At 34.1% G+C, this 23,106-nt stretch overlaps 2 protein-coding genes across 3 annotated transcripts; both read left to right on the plus strand.

Annotated features, from left to right (window-relative positions):
- The first annotated feature begins 65 nt into the window (after positions 1-65).
- On the plus strand, positions 66-12,400 carry LOC123315290 (zinc finger CCCH domain-containing protein 18-like). Of its 2 annotated transcripts, none has more exons than XM_044900941.1 (10): positions 66-236; positions 637-1,422; positions 3,594-3,811; positions 4,701-5,052; positions 7,209-7,476; positions 7,563-7,764; positions 7,869-8,050; positions 10,938-11,131; positions 11,276-11,497; positions 11,815-12,400. In XM_044900941.1, exons 2-10 carry the CDS (start codon positions 654-656, stop codon positions 12,090-12,092), a joined length of 2,685 nt encoding a protein of 894 aa, XP_044756876.1. In that variant the 5' UTR covers positions 66-236; positions 637-653; the 3' UTR covers positions 12,093-12,400. The 2 variants fall into 2 exon arrangements, with proteins under 2 accessions (XP_044756876.1, XP_044756883.1); XM_044900948.1 differs by lacking the exon at positions 66-236 and adding an exon at positions 293-519.
- A 2,109-nt stretch (positions 12,401-14,509) lies between these two features.
- Positions 14,510-23,000, plus strand: LOC123318808 (UBA-like domain-containing protein 2-A). Its single transcript, XM_044905551.1, has 3 exons — positions 14,510-14,721; positions 18,047-18,118; positions 21,574-23,000. The coding sequence occupies exons 1-3, from the start codon at positions 14,611-14,613 to the stop codon at positions 21,739-21,741; spliced, it is 351 nt and encodes a 116-aa protein (XP_044761486.1). The 5' UTR covers positions 14,510-14,610; the 3' UTR covers positions 21,742-23,000.
- Positions 23,001-23,106: the final 106 nt, after the last annotated feature.

The raw sequence follows: 23,106 nt of genomic DNA on the forward strand, positions 1-23,106 counted from the left end.
TACTTTAAGACGAAACAATGAGAAGGAAAAAATAAAGATGACAGCTTCTTTGGCGACGGGGTTGTCAAAGTCAAAAGTCATAATTTGAATCTGGCAACGTCGAGAAGACGCCATTTCCAAAGTAGTAAATTTCGATGTTGTAGTTCGTAAATCTGATTTTGTGATGAACATCTGAAGTTAAAATAAATTGAGAATCAACTGTTCTATTCTGCCAGGAAGAACCAGTAATAAATAAGGTAAGAAAACAAGTCCGAGAAAATTAAGTGTATAACTTCAAACAGTTCCTCCCAAGATTTGTGTTATGAGTCCATGAAGTCAGTTTAGTTTGTTGCCGACTGAAAAGTACAACGTTTATTATATTGTATACAAGTACGCGAAAGACTTGAAGTAGTTCGTGTTGTGAAATTATAAGTTTGAATGTATCAGTTGAGTACCAATATAATTGTAACCATGTTCGAAGTACCTAGTAACGCGAAGTGGTCTCATGGTATTAATGAAGCTGTTCTTCAGGGATCGAAGGTAAGATCAAAAATAAACTCCGGTCCCCGAGTATTAAAAACGTGAAGTGGCGTGAATTAACAACTTTTTGTAATCCTACCTCTGTAACAATTCTTTGATTTGAATTTTTTTATCTAGTTCTTGAAACTGAAGAAATGGATTCAGATGATTCAAGAGGTGCTTCATCAGAAAATGAAAGTACCAATAAATCGAAAAGAAGTATGGGGTCTAGGTCCAGATCAGGTAGTAGGTCTGTTTCTCCTAGCTCTGTAAGTAACAAAAGTGATCATTCAAGTCGTTCCAATTCTACGGGGAATGGAAGAAGCCGATCAGCCTCAACAGATAGTGAATTATCTGAAACAAGAAGTAGACCTCAGTCACCCAAATCTCCTGAGAGAAAACAATTATCAGAGAGTAATATAAGGTCTACATCTAATAGTAGATCTGGATCAGTGGAGAGAAAATGGTATTCAAGAAACTCAGAGTCACCAAAGAACAGTAACCCAACATCAGTCGAAAGAAATATGCCCAACTCTCCCAGTTCTAATAACTGCGATGAAAGAAATGAAGAACCAAAGTCTCCCAGTTCCGAAATCGGTGGAGAAAATGGAACTAACTCAAGACCTAGATCTCCTGCTAACTCAGAAAATTCATCCCGCTCTAGTTCTAGGGCCAGTAGTTCCCCTGCTAAAAAAGAATCTGATAGAAATTCTGTTAAATCTGAAAGTAGTGTCAGCTCAAAAGGGTCTGGACGTTCTTCCAGAACTTCTGGAAGGTCTTCTAAAATTTCGAAGTCTTCAAAGGTATCAGATAGGAAAAAATCTGATGGTAATTCTTCAGATTCAAGTTCATCAAGTGCTGAGTCGAGTAGCAGAAAGCACATATCCAATAATGCAGATGTAGGACCTGAAGAAATATCTGACGGTAAGAATTCAGTATTTTGAATTAATTATTGTTGAAACTAGATAACTAATCGTTGAGCCAATATGAGTTAAGGACTATAAATGTAAAGATTTGATTTGTTTGAAATGTTTAAGTCTTTCAGACAATCAATAAGCCATTTTCAGGGTTTTTCCGTTCAGGAATTATCACAGGTAACAACTGGAATGGAAACAATTTACTTCAGTGTGAACACATCGAAGTACCTTGTTTTCATATCTACTTTGATGTGCACAACCATCATCTTTGTATTGATGCTGAATCATGGTTCACAATCTGGTAATTCCACATTTTAACCAATGCGCAAAGAATAATGAACATGTTTGAAGGTGGCACTGTTGTTATTGTATATTATTATTATTGCATTGGAGGAAATTTAAAGTTCCCCATGACTCATAACTGCCCTGGGAATAATGCTTTTAACTGATACAAACTAAGCTTATTCCACGTCGCAGAATATATTCTGTTTCTCGTAAGGCTCTAAAGAGTCTAAAAAGGAAGTCGTATAATACATGATTGGCTGTGTATAGTCCATTCAATAATTATTGACATCCCAGCAGGCCTTGAATGTTTATACCCAGCTTAAAATCTGGGGTATGGTCCGTATATACACTTTGCTTACTTTTGTTAGTAATTGGCCCTATATGTCAAATTCCTGAAACTTCATTGCAATGTCGGTCACCAAATTAACTGAAGTAACCGCGTTGAAATTCTTGGCTATGTACAGATCATACCTCTGGTGTGTCGATTACGGAGTTAAAATATACAGGGTATTCCTAAATTGGTGGTACAAATGACTATCGGGGAGATTCCATAAGTAATTTTAAGAAAAAAAAGTCCCATAAACATGGGATCGTTTTCGAGATACAGGGTGTTTAAGATTGAATTTTTGGATTGGTACCAGAACAAGTTTTTAAAACACATTTATCATTAGAAAAAACGAATTTAATTTGTTGTGTTGAAACTAACATATTTAATCATTGGATTTTTCTGAGGATTTCGAGAGAATCTTATAAAATTTTTTTTTTTTTGAGACTAGCAGATGCGACAAAACTTCAAGAGACCATGAAGTTTAGCATAATAATAAAGTCCTTTTACATTTTTTTAAATTAACAGTGGCCCGCCAAAAAAAAGTTCTGGAGGAAAACGGGGACAGTGTTCCAGAAAAAATATCACCATGTAGATTTGCTATCGAAACTGGCATATCACATGGTGTGAACTATCAATTATAATACTTATGCCACATTTCAGTTGAATATCTTGTGAATTTTAGATACTATAAGAGAAAAACTTGAAAAAAACTATAATTTTGACGCCCTGTATCTCCGAATCTTTAGCGGTTTCATGTTTATGAGACTTTTCTTAAAATTACTCAGGTAATCTCTTTTCCTTTGTACTTTCAATTTAAGAACACCCTGTCTAAATATAACCTAGAAAAGTATTCAAAATGAAGAAATACTCAAATTCAGAGCATTCAGCATTTATACAATTATTTTCTCAATTTGTTTGATTGATTGAAGAATATGAACAAAAGTAAAAAATGCGAAATACATATGTATCTTCTGTCAGTGCAGACTTATAATTAATTGGTTTATGAATCAGTGTTCTTTGCCAATACAAATCTGAATTCCTCGAGTCGAAATCTTTATGGACTATTACCAACTCAAATTCGATTTTCCACAGCTGTCTGAGATGTTAATAATTTTTGAAAGGAGTATACTTATTAACACGTTGACTGTCCCCATTCTAATTTTTTTCTCACCCCCCATGTCCAACACATTTATCCCAAGATAAGGGTTGCTTTTGAGTGATAAAATATATATTCTATGAAAAAATTAATTCTGCAGCCATTTAAGGAACTGTTCATGTTCAAAATTTTCAAGTCCAATGGAAGGCTTGATGCTGATGTTTCTTGAATCATGTATGATTAATTATGATTGAGGTTATCAATACATATTTCTACAAGACGTTCAGCCCATATGAACCGACGACACTGCAGCGTTCATGAAAAGTAACCATATTTAAAATGTTTATTAATCATATGTGATGCATGGGACAGTCAACGTGTTAAGTCATTTTGCTCTACTAATCATTGTGATATAGTATTTTATTTATAAGGATATTGAATATCTATTCTAAATTGATTAGTGTTTCAGGGGACATAGAATCTGAGAGTGAGAAGGAAAAACCTACGGAAATTACAAAACCTCATTCAGAAATCAATATATCTCATGAAGATTTATCAGATGTTTCTGATCTTGAAGATTCATTAGGACATTCAGATGACGACAAAGATGCAAATGTGGATATTGCATCTGAAAATCAATTGCTGAGTGAAAATGACCAAAGGAAATCGGAGACAGAAAATCAAAGAGTATGTGAATAGTGTTGTATATTATCTATTAACACTTTATTTATTGGGTGTGCAGGGTAGTCAAAATTCATTGTCTACTGAGAGGATCTCAAGAACTATAGCAGCTAGCAGAAAACAGGTGAAACATTTCACAGCTCTTAAGAGAAACAAAGAATGGTGAAAACCGAAGTCTCCTATGATTCTTCGTTTTTGAGTTATTAGCAAAAATGAGATTTTGACGATTTCAAAAAGTTCTCATAACTTTTTTGTCTTTGAAGTTCCAGATCTGAAACTCGAACCTTCCACAGGCACTTTTTTAGGTAGAATCCACTGACGAGTTCCAATTTTTTTTCATTTCGAATTATTAGGCGAATTTTCGTTTTCTTGAATGCAAACTTTTATTGAATTTGTTACTTTTGAATTGGAAAAAATCTTTTGTCAGTAGATTCAACGTATAAAAGTGACTAAGGAGGTTCAAGTTTCAGAACTGTAACTCTAAAGACAAAAAAGTTATGAGAACTTTTCGAAATCGTCAAAATACAAATTTTTGTTTATAATTCAAAATCTAGAAATGATAGGCCGGTTCTGTTTCCAGATTTGGATTAATCAGGAAAAAAGAGCAACAGAATATGTCATCCGTTTTCTTCTGGCTGCTATAGTTCTGGAGATCCACGAATTTTGCCCACCCTGTACAACTGCTGGCTTTTCAGTTTTGTTAATGAAAATGCTATTTTATGAGAACATCTGTAAGGTTGTTTTTGCTGCCCTTTTTATGATATTTGCTTTGTATTGGTATTGTTCTAAATAGTTGAAATGTTTGTTTTGATGTTTTTTTTTTGACGTGGCATGTAAATTTTTTGATGTCAAATATACTTATTATTATTATTAAATCCCTTTTATTTATCATCAGATAAGTGAGAAAAATTGCAAAAACGAAACTGAGGAAGGTGAGGAACAGCTTGACTTTGAAGCTGAGGATGGTGAGTGCGGAGAAGTCGAAGACGCTAAACAGAAAGAAGATGAGAAAGAAAAGGATGCCCAAGCTGAACCATTAGAAGATGGTGAAATGGAGGCAGATGGTGTAGTAGAGAAAGTAAAGGAAACTAAAAAGAAAGAAGATTTGGAGGAAGGTGAAGTGTCGGATGAAGATGAAGTTAGACCGGAAGAAACTGAGCCGAGACCTGTATGTAGATTCTTTTCCAGGGGTCAGTGCACATGGGGAGCCAGCTGTAGGTTTTTACACCCAGGCGTGACAGACAAAGGTAATAAATGTTTTAATGGGGTTGGGAATTTTCTTAAAAAAATATATGATAGCGGTTCAATTGTATTTGGATAAGAGTAACTTTTTAATGTAATTTTCTTCGCTCCATCGAATACTTTTAATTTTTTTTTAAATTTATTCTTTGGAAGGCTATATCTCCCTTACTGTGCATTTTGGGCCATGAGTTTATTTATCAAACTATTCATATTTTTCAATGTTCTATCACCCCCAGAAAGCTCGGTACACATTTTTGACTCGCCCTGTATTTCAAGTGAGTGCACATGTGAAATTTAACATACACGGCGCAAAAAGAAGAGAAATGAACAATTTTCAAAATACTGAAATGCTGATAGTGATTTAATACTTGGTATTTCCATCCCTTGCGTTAATTACAGCTCGGCAACGACGGTTCATACTCAAAATGAGTGATCTTAAAATGTTCTGATCTAATCTTTCCCAAATTTCTCCGAGTTGGATTCCTAAGTCATTAAGAGTAGCTGGATTTTCCGAACTTCTCAGCCTTCTATTGAGGTTGTCCCAAACCTGCTCAATCGGAATGAGATCTGGACTTCTTGCTGCACATTCCATTCGAGAGACTTCAAGGTACTCCTGAACGATGCGCGCACGATGGGGTCTGGCATTATCGTCCATAAAAATGAAATTTTCACCAATGTAAGGGGCAAATGGCACTACATGCTCTTCAAGAATTTTCCTTATATACTTATCAGCATTCATAGCTCCATTATCGACGACCACTAGGTCTGTGCGAGCAGTCAAAGATATTCCACCCCATACCTTAATCGATCCTCCCCCGAAACCAGTAGTATTCAGGAAATTGCACTGAGCATATCTTTCATGTGGACGTCTGTATACAAGGGAACATCGATCACAATGGTAGAGGCAGAATCTAGACTCCTCTGTGAAGATAACTCTTTCCCAATCGGCCTCTTCCCAATGGATATGCTCTCGCACCGTCTGTTCCGATATTCCTGAACAGTACTGTCAGTATTTCAGAGACGATGCCTATTGGTCCAGTCGTTCGAGTTCTATTGTTATTCGATTGCGGGCCAGTAAATATCGGAACAGGCCCGTTAAATCCAAACGCGCCCTTCGATGGACTGGGGTAAGAGCTGGGCCTCTTGCCGCGACACGAGGCCTTAAATCATATTCTCTGAGGCGATTTCTTATTGTCTGAGTGCTAATTTGCACCTCATGAGTTTGCTCAAGCTGAATTTGAAGGAGGCGAGCGGTTGCAAACCGTTGTCTCAACGAAGAAACTCTCAAGTAACGTTCTTGAATGGCAGTTATTACCCGTGGTCTACCCTGTCCTGGTCTTCGGACATTCATACCTGTCTCCCTGAATCGCTGCAACATTCTGGACACACTTGTATGGGAAACTCCAAACCTTTCTGCAATTCTTGTGTTTGTCCACCCTTCTTCTCGCAAAACTACCGCTTGGGCACATTCCTCTTGGGTCAAATTGCGTGTTTCGCGTTGCATAGCGATCGAGTGTAGAAAATCAAACGAAAGAAAAACTATTGATCACTAGAATTGATCGAGAACAACTGATTTTAGAATAGAGCCAATACATTCAAAATCTGATAATATTATCTTTTTTTATTCCTGCTGGGAAAAAACATCTGTTTTGAAGAAAACCGTTGAAAGTGGATAACATATGCATGCATAATTCTGATAATAATAATTATCATTGAGAACACCTTCAGTTGTAGAATAAATTTGAGATTTCCATAATGTGCGTTAATTTTTTTAATCTGGATAAATTGTCTTGGGAGTGGAATAAGTTTGAATGAGAGACGTTAAGTCATTCCTTCAAGCGACGTTTCGCAACTTTATTGTTGCTTCTTCAAAGCTCTACAAAGAAACATACAGATAAACATACACAAAAACAATGAAGAATATAACATCACAATACCTCGGAAGCGGAAAACGTCCGTCAATCCTTCATTCAAACTATGTGAAAATGGAAATTTCATTGGTAAACAATCACACAAGTCAACGCACTGCTATATGTCATACGATGATAAAATAATTAATTTTTTTGCGCAGTGTATATGTATGTGTATTCAAAAATGATTTTTATACTTGATAGAATTTCTGTGCAGGGCAATACATTTTAACTCGGGGATTATCTTTCAGGAAATTACACCATGTTTGAAATGGTGCATCCTCTAGTCCCAGGAGAATATAGTGGTGGCGATCGTTATGCTACAAGACCAGAACCAGCCCCTATTGAATCCGCATGGGAAAGAGGTTTGAGAACAGCCAAGGAGATGTTGAGAAAGTCGATCAAACGAAAAGAACAAGATATAGACTTTGAGGAGAAAAAAATGAACTTGAGTTTAGCCCAGGAAGAATTCGATAAAGAGAATGGTTATTATGGGAGGGTTCCCTCTCCTGAGCCAAGGTGAGCATTGAGATTAAATCAACTGCTGCTATAAAAACTAATAGTAGATATTCTTGGGAAATTAAAAAAAAAACCTTTTATTTCAGGTTTGTTAGTAGACATCCTCCTGTAGAGTATCCAGCACCATCAAGACCTCCTCCAGAGGAATATTATAATAGAAGGCAAGTAGTCTATGAACCTCCCGAGTATCCACCTAGAGAAAGGGTCAGACCTGCTTATAGAGAGCTACCCACACATAAAATGCCCGATTATTACAACACTAAGTATGAAGAAGAGAATAGCGGAAAAGTAAGTGGGTTAATCAGCCATCTATTCATAAAGAACACAAAGAAAAAGATTCATATTTACATCTTCATCAAATTGTGTGAATCAATGTGTAATTATCGTTGTAGAGAAAGCCTAAACGTGAAGTGATAGTTCATAGGGCGGAAAGGGAACGAGAGAGAGAAAGGGAAGAGAGACCAAGCAGAGCAGATGAATGGTCGGATCCTTGGATGAGATCGAAATCTCCTGCCGGAAAGAGAAGTGGTCGAAAGCGGTCCTACAGTTCTGGCTCTAGTTACTCCTCCAGCAGGTACTTACTACAATTATAACATTTATGTCTGGCAAATCATCATGAATAGTTTCACGCCTCAAGAACACTACCAAATTATGCAAATTTACACTGCCCAAAAATTGGGAGAAAAATTACTTTTTGCACTTGAATTAAATATTTGTATGACGGCATTCCATGGTTTATTAAAAAAATTACAAGAAACTCGGTTCTTGTAGGTGTATGAATGCTTTTTGTGTTCCTCATGCAACTCATCGTGTGTTGTGTGGTATCAAAGTTTAAAACTTTCAGAAGCAATCCAACTTGGACAGTTAATGCGTTGGTCGAACATTTATGTTTAACCTTATTTCTTTAAAAATGAGGTCTGAGATCGCGTTACCGGTCAATGGAGGTCGTGCGATTTGACACCTTTCGATCATTTCCTGTGTGGCTATGTTAAATCGTCATTTTATGACGAACCATCAACAATTGATGCCTACTGTCGAAAAAGTGGCCTTGAATCGTACGTCCAGAGGAACAGCCGCGTTGGCCTTATCCCCAAAATAATTTTCAGATTTTAATTTAATCTTCTGTATAAAAACTTGTTTCATTATTAATTTTAATATTTTACAATTTCAATTCTATCAGGCTTAAAAACAATCTACCGATTAATGATCTCAAATATTAACATCTCGATTATTAGTCACTTTCAATAATAACCTGTGTTGTTGATTAAAAACTATTAAAAAAACTCCTTCACTTTTATTTTAGCACTATGTTGGCCATGGAAATTTGACACATTTCACTCTGTATAGTACAGAAATGTGGGGTTATGACGCTTGTCAAAAAATTTCTGGTTTTTAAATCAGCACTATGGTGTCCGTTCTATACTCCATTCACTTTTATTTTAACACTTGGTTGGCCATGGAAATTTGACACATTTCACTCTGTATAGTACACAAATGTGGGGTTATGACGCTTTCGAAACGTTTTTGGGGTTTTAAATAATCGCTACGTTGTCCGTTCTACATAAAAGTTTCAGTAATTACTTATTTTATCACAAAGTCGAAAATATGTGATGAACATAATTGACGTTTATACAAACTGATTGAAGGCATACCAAATCTAGTTTTTTGCTATGGAAGAAAATTCAATTATTGACATATAATATGCAGTTGCTTGAGAAGAGCTAATGTTGGTTATCTTCTTTGGTTAAAGTTCGAATACGTTACATCAGTTGTAGAATTCAAAAAAATCAACTCGAAGATTAAATGCATCTGATGCAGTGGTAGAGAATGGGTATCTTTCGACGGAATTAACATATAATCACAAAAATTTTATAATAAATTCTTCAGCAAAAAAACATCTTGCATCAATGGAAGTCAAAATAATTAAAGGAAGTTTCAAGGCAACAGGAAATTCACCTTCAAACAAAAATTTCACATGAATTAACAAGACAACTGGCGCGTATTTCTGGCTGTTTATTTTCAAACCTTCGATATAATAATTATATAATTATTGATCTCTTAAGACGTTTACAATGTATAGGACAAGTCCAATGGAAAATAGAAAAATTAAATATCTGGAACTATATATATATATATATATATATTCTTTTGAATTTCAGCAATACATTTTTAGTTATCAAACAATATAGCATATGTATGAGTTTTAGCAAAGGTTAGTGTAATGGGGTACCATACAATTTGAAGTATGATACAAGAGCTTAGGGAAAAATCTCAGTAAAAAAACCCTGTCTCCCTGTGAGTAGTTTAGTGATGACAAATTTGTTTACAGAATAAGCTTTTAATACTGAAGAGCTTCTTTATCCTCTTTCCATTTCGGAATAATATCTGAAACAAAGAAACAGAGCAGAAAACGAGAAAAAAAGTGAATATTAAAGCCTTTATACAAACTTATTCTAAGACCTGGTGATGACTGAAGAAAAAAATAAATAATCATAGGTACATAACTTCTCTTCAATTGCACTGGGAGGAATATCATCTCTGCGTCTAAAATCTTCAGCTGATCTTGGTGGAGGATCACCCTCGTCGTTAGAAATGCCTTCAGTACTCAAATTAATAATAGCCAAATCTTGCTTTTGACTGGGAGGGTCTTTCGACCAGGTCCAGTCTTCCAAGTGATGATTCTTCTATTCTATTCTATTCTTCAGTTGTTCGAGGAACGCTACAGGACCCTTATTTTGGGAAATCATCTCCCATAGATATACCAGTGGTTATTCAGTAGGAAATTGAAAAAACAGGGAATTAATTAAAAAACTTCTGACACTTTCATCGAGAATCCTGTAGTAACTTTTCGCATTCGTTCACCCTAAAATAAAATTCTCAAATGCCACCACTTTTTTGGGTCACCCAATAGAAGGAAATTCTTTGTCATCCTCTTCATTCACAATCTTTCTTATTGTGGAAACATTCAGCTAAATATAAGTCGTTTAGATTCAGATGAAACATTACATAAATTCACTTACATTGAAGTATATTCAATCTGTTATACTGTCTGATATATTGTAGATATTAGAATATCAGGATAGCCTACGATTTGAATGAGCGGACCCGAATTAGAAATAGCACTTTCTGAAACCCTATTTTCCCTCTTCAATTACTTTCGGCATTTTTGTAATATTTGATATTGGTTGTGGCAACGGCGTTATATGATATTAACGACATTTCATGAGTGCCAACCCTAATCCGTTCTAGTAACAAAAACTTGAGAAAATTATTTCATGGCCAACCGACAAAAGTGAATGGAGTATACAAAAAATTGTCACAGAATATAAAATTTTCTTCTTCGGATTAGTGAAATTTGGAGAGTACATGCAGTCGAATATTAATTCGAAATTACTCAACGATTTTTCTCTTCCTATAACTGTAATTTATTTACCTATACAATGATATTGTTTCATTTTCAGTTCTACCAGATCTACTACTTCACGCAGTTCATACAGATCTAGATCAAGATCAGTTTCGAGAAAAAGAAGACGTTCTCGTTCAAAAAAAAGTCGACATGTATCTCCTTCAGTTATAGTTTCTGAAAGGAAGGCTGCTAATGAGAGAGCAGCAATGATGAACCCTCCAGCTCCTAGAAAAAGAGCCCCATCCCCAGGTGAGATTTCTCTTATATTGTATCAAATTCCAGTTTATATACGAGTTCTGATTTTTAAGTTTCATTTAAATAAATATTTTTTTCAACCAAAAAGCTTATTTGATTCTAGGTAAAATTTTTCAAATCTTTTTATTGTTTTATCAGGTATGATTAGAGCAGTTACTGCAGCCAATCCACCTGCTCCAGCTGATCAGTTTGGAAGAACTAGAAGTAAGTTGGTTGCTGCTTTAGCAAGAGCAAGGGGTAAAAGGAGGTCCTCAAGGTCATCCTCAGATAGTTCAGGGTCCAGTTCAAGTGACTCCGAGTCTTCAGGTTCTAGTAGTAGCAGTAGTAGAGATGGTAGTCCTGCACCTAAAAGAGTAGGAGGTAGGTGGATAACTTATTTTAAACACATTTCTATTTTTACCGAAAGATATTTCACCATTTACACAATTTATTACAAAAGGATCTCAAATAATTTTATGAGTAAAATTTTGAAGGATTTATTCAGCTATTTCCATCATTTTGTAATTTAATTATAAAAACTTTTCCTTCGCTATTTCAAAATGATACAGACTGGGTTTTCGACTCCTTTTTACAATAAATTCGAATAAAACATTTTTTACTTTTCCACATGTCTTTTTTGACGAAATACAAGAATATAAATTTTATTGAAGAATCACTTCTGATAATTTTTTTTTCAGAACTATCCTTGGCGAAGGCAATGGATGCTCTTAAAGGTAATTCTGCTGAGAAACGCCAAATCAAACTCAATCTGAAGACTCCTCTCAGTGGTAGAAAACCTGAGTTAGCAGAACTTGCAAGGAAAGTAGACCAAGCCCAATCGAAAAAGAGGCCCGCTAGTTCGCCACCTCCTAGTGATCCGAAAAACAAAAAAGCTGCTTCTCGAAGAGAAGAGCTCCTCAAACAATTGAAGGCAGTGGAGGATGCCATTGCAAAAAAGAGATCGAAGGTCAATTAATACTGAAATATTTCGACATTGTCCAAAAACTGCGAACATTCATCACTTGTAGACAAATTCTTAGAAATTGACTTGGGAAATTTTAAGCAAGTGACATCGAAGTAACCAGACTATCTTCTTTAAGAAGATATATTGTGGAGCCAAATATTACTTCTTTTAATCCAAAATCAGCTCGGTTTGCCACCTTGTTTACTATTATTTATATTTCTCTCTAAAACATAAACTTGCATTGAAAAATTGTGAAGATCTTTCATTTCTTATATAGGTATTACATGTGAAGTTACAAATAAATGACTTTTTTTCTCATATTTTTGCCTTTTTTCTCAACGGTATATCTAGTCCAGGAATTCAAGTCTCCAATGTTACAGGGAAATATTCCGACGTTTTTCTTCATAGCTTCTTCATTTCTCAAGCTCAGCTGAAGTTTGATTAAACTATAAAGCTTACATCTTGCGATAGTTTAGTTGCCCTTGGAAAAAACATATAGTAGTGGGTTTATGCATAAAGAATGGACGAGTTCAGGAACGTCTGCCAACAATGTAAATAATCAAAAAAACTCAATGAAATTTTTTTAAATTATGTTTGTGCCTTTCGGTTGCTTTGATCATTTTATAAGTGTCACAGAACACTTATAAACCATAAATATAATGCATGAAACACGAAAAAAACGCCTGAATAATGTCAAAACTCGCCCTGAAAATTCAATATAAATTTTCTTTTATATCACTTGGATTTGAGAGCCGGGGACATTCCAAGGATTGTAAAATGATGAAAGCAACCGAAAGGCAGAAATATAATTAAAAAAAAAACGTTTTCATTGAAAGAGTTTTTTTCTATTATTTACAAGGTTGGCGAACGTCACACACAGATCACAGAAACAAGTTTATGTGATCTGTGGTCCACGTCGTTATATGAGGTTCGCTGGCTAATGCCATCCAACCGTTGGAAAACGTTCAGATGGATTGGGCAATACCAATACCCAATCCAAGATATCCGAATCTCACATGTGCGTCCAAACTTCCTTGTGGACCAGCAGTTATAGATTACTTGGGGCAAGAGGATACAAATCATTTGCTAGAACAAGGCACAATATAGGAGGGAAATATGTTACCAAATCTATTTTTCATTGAACGTGGAAAAATTGCAAGGGTCGAAAAAATTTACGATATTTTGTCATAATCTTTTTCCAACCTCACATTCAGATAAAAATTGATTTATCCGGAATTTAAGAAGAGTATTTCGAACTATTTCAAAGCAATCCTAAGAAATGCCGCAAAAAAATTAGGGATACGTTACGAACCATTCTTCATCCTAAATGGTGCTTCCAGACGAATACACACCGTACCAACACTTTTAATTATTTGTTATTTGATATTTTTTATGTCTGTAGTAATCTTATTCTCAAAGGGCAGTCACGATAAGGTGTTGGTAACGTGCGTGCGTTTGTAAGCACCAAAATCAAAGAGGAATCTTTGCCAAAATATTGGGAAAGGGATCCTTAGCATGAATAACACAAGAAATGTGAAAAAAAGAGTTTATGTCAGACTTTGAAACTGTGGATTAAATAATTTTTTTTTGAAATAACTATAACGGTTCAATGTTAAGATGAGGTAAATATTTAAACCTTTGAAAAGTGAGGTTTTTTGTTGATTCTTTTAGGATGATTGAAGGATATATAAGCTTCGAATAGTTTTTAATCGGGAGATCTAAAAATTCAAGAACTTCAATGCTTTTTTTTATGATCAGTTTTCACCGAAATAGTCTCCATATCACTGAATTTTTTGTGTCGTAATATTCGAATGCCATATTTTACGTTTCGTTCGCAATTTGATGAGTCTGCAATGTAATTTTTCTCACAAAATATTATATAATAGCTATTATAAAACGATATCATCAGATTTGGACCAGAAAAATGATTAAACTCAATGAGTTTCTCTTAATTCGGAGCGCATTCACCATTATTTGGCAGGCACTTTTTTAAAGGGAATTATCTCAGAAAAACAAAGTGAAGAAGTTATTTGAACAATTATTTGCAGCTTTTATAAAACGATATTATCAGATTTGGACCCGAAAAATGATTAAACTCAATGAGTTTCTCTTAATTCGCAGCGCATCCACCATTATTTGGCAGTCACTTTTTTAAAAGGAATTATCTCAGAAAAACAAAGTAAAGAAGACATTTGCATTTTTTCTGCTGAAATCGATTAATAACTTGAGGATCAATCTCCTACTCATCACAAATTAGAAGATGCAGAGTTAAAAAAAATTCTAAAAAGTAAACAATGGTACCTATTACATTTCATAATATCGGCTCCTTTCCTATCTCAACGAAAGCTCATAACAACACGTCATTCATGCCTCGCGGAATCAAGGCGAAAGAAGGACAGCTATATAGAAAAGGACAGAGTTACTCGAACGAAAGCAAAGCATTTACGGAGAACGTACTTTCAAAACATCAACGTAGAGTGGTGGTGAGTGAATAAGTTGGTCCTCGCTTGTTTTTACACAAAATTTAAACATGGATGCTCCTCTGAGGGAACAAGTTATGATAAATCAATTCGTTGTTGCTGCAGGATGTGCTAGGGAGCAAGCAAAACAAATTTTACAATCCGCCCATTGGCAATTTGAGGTAAGAATTCCACATTTGTAAACAAACATACCGAAGGAGGTGATAAATATGGCGTAAAGTTCGCTCCCCACCCTTGTTTCGGCGTCAAACAGCAGACGTGTTTGTGTTTTGAATGTGATGGTTTTTATCGATGTTTTTGTTGATTCAAGGTCATGATGCAAAATTTTTCCAGGCTACTTATGGTTCTCGTTCTATCAGTTTGTTGTCATTTCATTTCCTGCTATTTTGGACCATCCGGTTTGTTTGTTGTTGAGACCATAGACAACAATAACAAATAACAGTAACGAAAATAGAGTTCCTTCACTTTTCGTGCACGTGACCTTTTTCATTAATAATTTTACTCTGACTGCTGGGTCGCTGTGGGAATATAAATATTCGAATCGAACGAAATACGAGTTACTCAAAGAACTAATAAAAACAGATGTCCATACTACGATATTTTATTGACAAATCTATAAGCATTCTGTAATTTATACTTATGTATACGATTACATCATCTTATTCTGAATTGTTCAGGACCGGCATAGGCACTTGGCGTTTGGAGAACATCGAATATTTATAAAAAATACATTGCAGCTGGCTGAGTTATTCATTTTATAAACAAATCAGTATTTTTGTTCGCTGGAATCTAGTTCGTATTCGTATATTACTTATTATCCTTCTTAATTAGGTTGAATTTTCGAGTTTACAGTCTACACTACATTATCATAAGTTCTACTTCTTTTGGAGTGTGCATAAGTATCTGCTAATTAGCTGATAACTAGTTCTCACACATGAAGAAGGATTAGGGAAGTCTTTTGGCCCATTTTTAAAATTTCAGAATAAATTGAGTTTCTGCTTCCATTATTTCCACAAGAATATACTTATTCTGCAAGCGGATTTTATTTGGAATGAATGTGATAATGTTATTTATACACTTTGAATATTTTTCGAGTAAGAAGTACTCGTTTGCTATTGTAAACTTCACCATATCACCAATTGCAACACTTCTAGTCGGAATCATATCTTCTAGAGATTCCTTTTTCAAATCGTTAAGAGTTAGGATCATTACGTAGGAATTTCATGATGTTTGGGCCGGAGATTTGTAAACGATCACATACAAGACCAAAGATTATAGAGTACTTAACCTAACCTAACCTAACTCTATAATCTTTGATACAGGGCAATACAGGCTACATTCATAAAGCCCCTGTGATTGAGATGTTTATACATCAGTGTTTTACTGTAGATTCATTGAAATAACACATTAAGAGAAAATTTAAAAGGGTTTCTCTAAATGGGGAATTTATAAAGAGCTGAAAAACCTCTCACTGATTCTAAGCATCATATTTTTGTCTTACAAGGTCAACAGATTAGTACTATGTAGGATTGTAGGACAATAACACTGTTCTGCAAAAAAAAAATCATTCCCTTGAGAAATTCTTTCTAATTTTCCTATTTTTGGGGGTGCTGAGTTCGAATCTCAAGTTATTCATTTTATGAGGCGCCATTTTTGAGAGAATCGACCATAACTGCACCACAGCAGTTATACAAATATTTAATTTCGTGATTTTTCACGCAAGTCCCTAGACACGTGCCTACTTAGCCTTATGAATAATCCGCCTCTGAAGGTAGCATTATCCCGTTATTTCACAAAATTTTGTATTCTTCCGACATCATTCTGTTTTCCACAGTCAAAACAAATGGGTACGGTATCATTGAACTGACGATTAATGTGCGCTAACAAGCATATTAATTCGATGAGCCAAGAAATATAAGGTTCCGTATCCACGTAAACATAAATAAAAAGTATATTACTATTCACCATGAATTAAACGCCGTCAATTAAGGCCAGTTCCGGTTTGTTATTTTTAACGATAACACATTCTCAGATCAGCTGCTTATTTTCGAATGCGTTAGCAGTTAGTGTATTACTCATTTGGCTGGAAGTTGAATCATTCAAGTCTAAGTGCATAATTTTGGCGACACGTGCTTACAATGAAAAATCATGTCTGCTAATTCTGTATCTAGCGCCTTGGTTCATAATTTTTAATAATTTTTTGCCACTTCGTTCTACATAACTTTTAATCAGATAAGATGTTGTTATCATAAAGTCGTTATTGTTCGGGATATTAAATTTGATTCAATATTCCCACAAAAGTATGGAAATTATTGTTATTATTGATGCTACGAATTCAAACAAACAGAGAATTGACAGTCGCATTTTCTAAATATTCCATAAAATGTTATTTTTCAAATGGAACACCCTATATTTCATCATGCATTACGATTCGTGTAATAACATTCTTAACAACTTAGCAAATTTTCTTGCTCGAATGTGAACGGACTTTTTATCATCATACTAAAGGTGATAACATGAAACAGTTTTTGTGGATAATAGAGACCAAGTTTAATAGTGATTTTCAACTTAGTTTTCTTTTAAAACACCGGTATTTGAAAACTTCCATAAGGTGTTATTTAAAATTCGCTTAAGTCACAACGAAATGAGAAAAATGCGGACATGCTAAGTTGTCATTAACTCTCGTTCCCAATCAAAAACCGAATTCCAAACAAAACCAAATGGATGATTTAGAATCCTTAGAAGGTAGTGAGTGAGAAATCAAGTTTGTATCGTGGCTTCCTGATAATGTTGATCATACTAGATTTAAGATCGTAAAAGGCTCATTTTATTGTTGAATATTCGTCTTGAAAATATTGTGTAGGGTATTTCTAGTGTAACTTTCTTCTGGTAAAAAAAGGCTCACCTTTGAAAGCCTGTATGTATTCTGTTGTTGAAGAAATAAGAGGAGTTTACACCACTTTCTCGCCATCCGTATAAGGCGTCAAGGGGGAAAGACTACCAGAATGTGGGGTAGGATACGAATTGTAGCCAATGGCGAGATTTTTCGATAAATTTTATCATGTGGAAATTCGTAGAAGAGATAATTTCATCTCGGAAAGTTAATAACATGAATGAATATTTGTTCTTCAATTAAAAAAAATATTTTTTTTTTCCCGTTTGAAGACTAAAACAATTTCTGACTTTTCGAAGTGACGAACTGATTGAATAGAATAATAATGAAAACCCAATATGAATTAGTGGTTTCTGACGTAAGATATTCATTTTTTTCTTTTTGAACTGACCACTAAATCGGTGAAGACCCCTCTTAAAATTTGAAGAAATTGGAAAGGTCTGCTAGAAAATGGTTGCTTATATTACTACACAGATCGATACCTGAATGAAGCCAGAAATTTAAAATGCCATTATCAAATCAAATCACAAACAGTTGTAAAAAAATAATTTCCTTTATGAACACTGATTTTAATTTAACTCTTTGATTTGTAGACGGCGTTGAGTATATTTTTTCAAGAATCGGCAATACCATCCTGCCCGTCGGGGACTGCGCATTTCGGACAGGTAAGTCAATATTATCAATTCTTTTACTCTAACGATAATGCAACTTGCTATTATCTCTCGGAATATTATTATTGTTGCATTATTCGTAAAAAACCAGTTTTGTAATATTTTCACACAATTTTCTGCTTTTTCCCATTTGTTTAGGAAACTGCGACAGTTTTATATTACATATTTCCATTCCTCCCTTTTTTGTTATTTTTATATTGCTTATATATTCATTTACCAACATAATTAAATTTTCATACTCGTATGCCCCCTCCCTATATTAATTTCTATGTGCGCCTCTGCTTGAGCTGACAACCTCCTTGTAACTTGTAAAAAGAAAACAAACTTCATTTACAGGGTATTTTTAAAGGTGAGGCTTTCTTTGACAGAATGAAGAACTCATCAAAATAAGTCGTTTAACCAAAAATTGTCTATAAATTGTCTTAAAATATCCAAGATGGCTTTGATACAACCACTAGAAGTTCGACAAAATTTCATTGAATTTCAAGTACGGGACTGTGGAAGGTGACTCCGGCATCGCAAAAACGAAACAAAACATAAACATATGGCTGGACAATGAATGGTTCAGTACGAAGTTCATCGGGTTAAATGCATCGGGTCACTTTTGAGAGAATTTTAATTGTTTTATCGTGCAATTTAGGGTGAAAATCGAGGCAGTTTTTTGAAAGTGCTTATGTTAGTTATGTTGAAAAAATGCTATGATTGCTGATTGCTCATTTCATCCCATTTTTACGACGATTGTTGAAATGTTCGAACAAGAAGATTGTGATGCCCGTTGTGAAAAAATTCGTGAATAATTTAGACGAATTGTATTGGTTCACCCCACAGACAGGCTAAGCCTTTGTGGGAATATTCTTTATTTGTGTATTTATAGTTTCTGCGAATAAATTATTATTATTATCATTATTTGTTACACTTGTGTCTTTAGTCTCTTCTGTCAGTTGGTATCGAAATGAGCCATTTCATAAAATCGTGTAAATTACTAAAAAATAATGTGAAAAATTCGGCAATTCTAAGTTTCCATTTTCTTTATCACGTAAATATCGAACGAGCCAATATCCTGAACGAAACCACATGGTCGAATCAGGAGATTAGCCTTTTCCCACTGCTATGAAATAATTCAGCTAACAAACGATCTAGGGTCGTATTAGGATCTAATTCAGTAATCATTTTCATTTTTTTCTTCATCTTTGTCATTTTGAAAGTTTTGTATAGGTGATTTTTGGGAAAACGCTTCAGTTTGACCACCATCTCTGGAAAAAAAAGCCTCACCTTCAAATACAACCTGTATACATATATGAGAGTCTTCTCTTCACTCAATTGCACGCCCTGTGCAACGTCTTTATTGTTACTGCGCCACAGTTTATGGATCAAAGATTAGATTGGTAATCCGTTTTGTAGGTGAATAAAGCTCATATCGCATATATTACGGTTAAATGGTTGCGTAAATTTGCAATAATTAAACTCGCAATATTTCTAGAACCAACTAGAAAATGATATGCTGCAAAGGTCATATTTCTCATCGTGACAGTGATAGTCTACTACTTCATATCAAGGATTAATCTGAAATATATTCCTTTCTGTCGGTTAGAAATATGGCTTTTTAGAAAACTTTTTTATGGTTTTCTGAATATTCTTAATGTTTCTCTTATACAGGGTCTTTATAAATTATTGTAACAAATGGGCGTCGAAATATACTATTGTCCATTAAATTAATTGACGGTTCTGGAAACAGAAAATTTAAATTATACTTGAGAACACAAAAATGTTCCCTATTTCAGGCTGCAATAATATTTTTCCTCACAATATGACAAAGTTTAGGCTATATTATTCCTGAATAATGTAGCTTTCGAATATTGAAAGAACTAACTGTTCAGCAGTTTCAGAGTTATCCATTTCAACAGACGAAATACCGAACCATACTTTGGTAAATACGAGTATCAGATGTTGCTGAGTTTTATAAAATTCATTATGTTTTTTTGGCGAGTTGTCCCGTCAAGGATTTCCTAGCATTCTATTTTTGTATAACAATACGCTGAGCTGATAATGTTAAAATGTTTTGGTTTTTCAATTCGATTTTATCGTCAAGCATTTGGTATCTCATGATAAGATGCGTCATCTCGATACCGATAATCCCAAAATTGACAATTTTTCAGGATTTTTATCTTAGGACACTCACATAATGAGTACTCATTTAATACTAAATTTGTGGCCATATGCCGTACATACTGTATAAAAACCACTTGAGCGGTAATATACTGAAGTTTCTATTTTTTCTAATGAATTCACTACCTTTCATGAATACTAAAGGAATAAGAATTAACAACTATTATAGTGCTCACAAATTAACAAAAAGAAATGATAAAACTGTAGTATTGATAAGTGAGAAAAAAAAATAACAGACAAAGAGACAGTAGTTGAGGTCGATCAATAGAAAGGATAGGAAAAACTTCTTTAGCAAATTTTTCACGGTTTTCTCACTTTGTGGAGTTGTAGATTCATCTCAGTTGACCATAACAATATCGTATTCTGATTGAATTGCATCATCAATAGGTATTTTGATCGTTTTCTTTTAACTTTCTTACAAGTAATATAAAACCTAAAAACAGCCTTTATCAAAAAATTATATTTACCTGTAGATCGATGGTGATATAAATTATCTGAAAAATAATTAATTGGAAAGAATGGATTCTTTTTCTTTTTCACGATTGCAAAACTGTAGGGTCATGTTTATGAACGGTCTTCAAAAAGAATTGTCCTGAGTGGACTGGACATTCAGGATAACTGGATTCAACCAGTCTATGCCTTTCCGAAAAAGAGAACACTCATTATACGAAAATAAATTGCATACAAACTCAATTTACAAGTCTGGCAACTGAATTATTACAACCTATTTGGCAAGTTTCCAATGTCTCGACAAAGACGAGGCACAACGATCGAAATGAAAATATTGACATCACCGACTCGACTTTTAAGTTTTTTTTACATTTTTATTGTTCGAGGGGTTTTTCTTAGATCGGAATAGTGTCGTACAAATAGAATGACATCGAACACAGAAAACGTACGATAAAATTAGAAAGATTTCAACATCTTCTTCGGATGTCTAATTACTTATTTGTATTCAGATCGACTTCTCTATTAGAAGTAGAAAAAGTAAGAAAAATTCTTGGTTTCACAAAGCAATCGATAACTCTGTTATTATCGTTCAGATTATCTTTCTTACATCAATTGATTAATTATCTATATACGTCTCAGTTGCTACAATTCAAAATACATATACACATAATAATATATAACAAACATTATAAAAATACCACATCTTACGATATCCTGTTATAATTCCTTATCAATTAAGAATTTGGGTGGGATACACATATCTTGAATTAGAAAGGAAAATATACCTACCTATCTTGAAGATGTGAATTGGTATAAATTATTTCTTCTTCCAGGTGATGACTCCTTGCAATACACCAGCAACGCCGCCTAATTTTCCAGATACTTTGTTGGCATTTTCAAAGTTATCGGCTGGCAATGGCAACAATGCTGCTTGTCCACCAATGAACAACAATCCTAGTGGAGCCCAACAACGTCAGTCACCGCAGCCTATGCAACGATAAATCTGCGATATAGTGAATGAAATACTTGAATTTATATGCTCATTGGACCTATTGAAGTGGTAGTCGATAAGACAAGTTAATAACAAATTTAATTATTTATTTCGGTAGAAGCACACAGATTCTTCACTGTTGTTCTGTGATCAACGATGTAACTATATCATAATAATATAGTCACCATGTGAACTGTTAAATATAATTAATTTGCCTATCATTGAGGCAACCTGTGACAAGTAAGAGACTTCTGTGTGAGTAAAGGTGAATTTTGAGTTGAGACGTCTACACATGAATTTAAAAAGCAATAATTTATTTGTCCCGCAAGAGTGTAGCTTATTGAATAATTGATGATTTATTGAATTATTTTCCAGATTACATTACGAATGACAGAGAAGCTGTAATCTGTAGGGTTTCTTTGTAGAATTTTTCATATCAAAATCCCCAGTTGCCATTTGAAATCAGTCAAGCCATGTAAACAAAACACAAATCATTCCTTGAAATATTGTTAAACACAGACTTTCTTAAACAGCAGAAGAAATCGGCATAAACGTCAAATTCAAGCTCAAAATTGTATTTAACCCCTCAAATTTTATGATGTCTCAGTTTGAAATTTTCTAACCTTCTAGTAGGTTTGAGAATTTATAATTCATCTTTTTGAAGAACAAAAAAGTTTTGTATACTTTATCTAGTCTTATTTTATATATAAATTCCATAATCTAAATGTTTCCCAATTCCTTTTTGTGATTTAGATGTAAAATACATAACTGCTGTGCAAATACAATGCATAGTTTTTTGGGTAAACTTCAAAATTGAAAAAAATTTTGAATATCTTTTCTAAGACACTTCACTGACACTTCATTATAAATTTCTTTAGAGGAAAATGGGGATACATTTTTTGTTTCAATTGAAATCAGTTTTATTATACTCAGACTCATACTATGCCGGATTTGATCAGTAAAATTCCTATCAATATATCTAGGATACTTAAGGTTTCAAATTTAAAAAGAAAAAATTTGTGTTTTGGCATCCAAAATTTTAATTTTTCTCTGTTAAAATATTTTATTGCCAATATATTTTTGCATTTTTTTGGTGCAAACTGGCAGAATATTGAAGGTGCTTTCATATCTGGTAGGATAACTGGATCTGTAATTATGTTTTGTTATTTTGTAAATAGTAGTTGTAAGTTTGAATGTTCCCAGGCTGTTTGCCTGCCTTCCTATTATTTTAAATGACATGAATTACAATAAAATAAAGGTAATAACAAATTTTTCTTTTTTCACAACCAAATTGATCATTCTTTAATAACATAGTTGTTATTATGCATATCAAAGAATTTCTCTTATCTTTAGGAACAGGCTGACTGATTTGTTT

This window comes from Coccinella septempunctata, chromosome 1 (assembly GCF_907165205.1).
Source record: "Coccinella septempunctata chromosome 1, icCocSept1.1, whole genome shotgun sequence".
NCBI lineage: Eukaryota > Metazoa > Arthropoda > Insecta > Coleoptera > Coccinellidae > Coccinella > Coccinella septempunctata.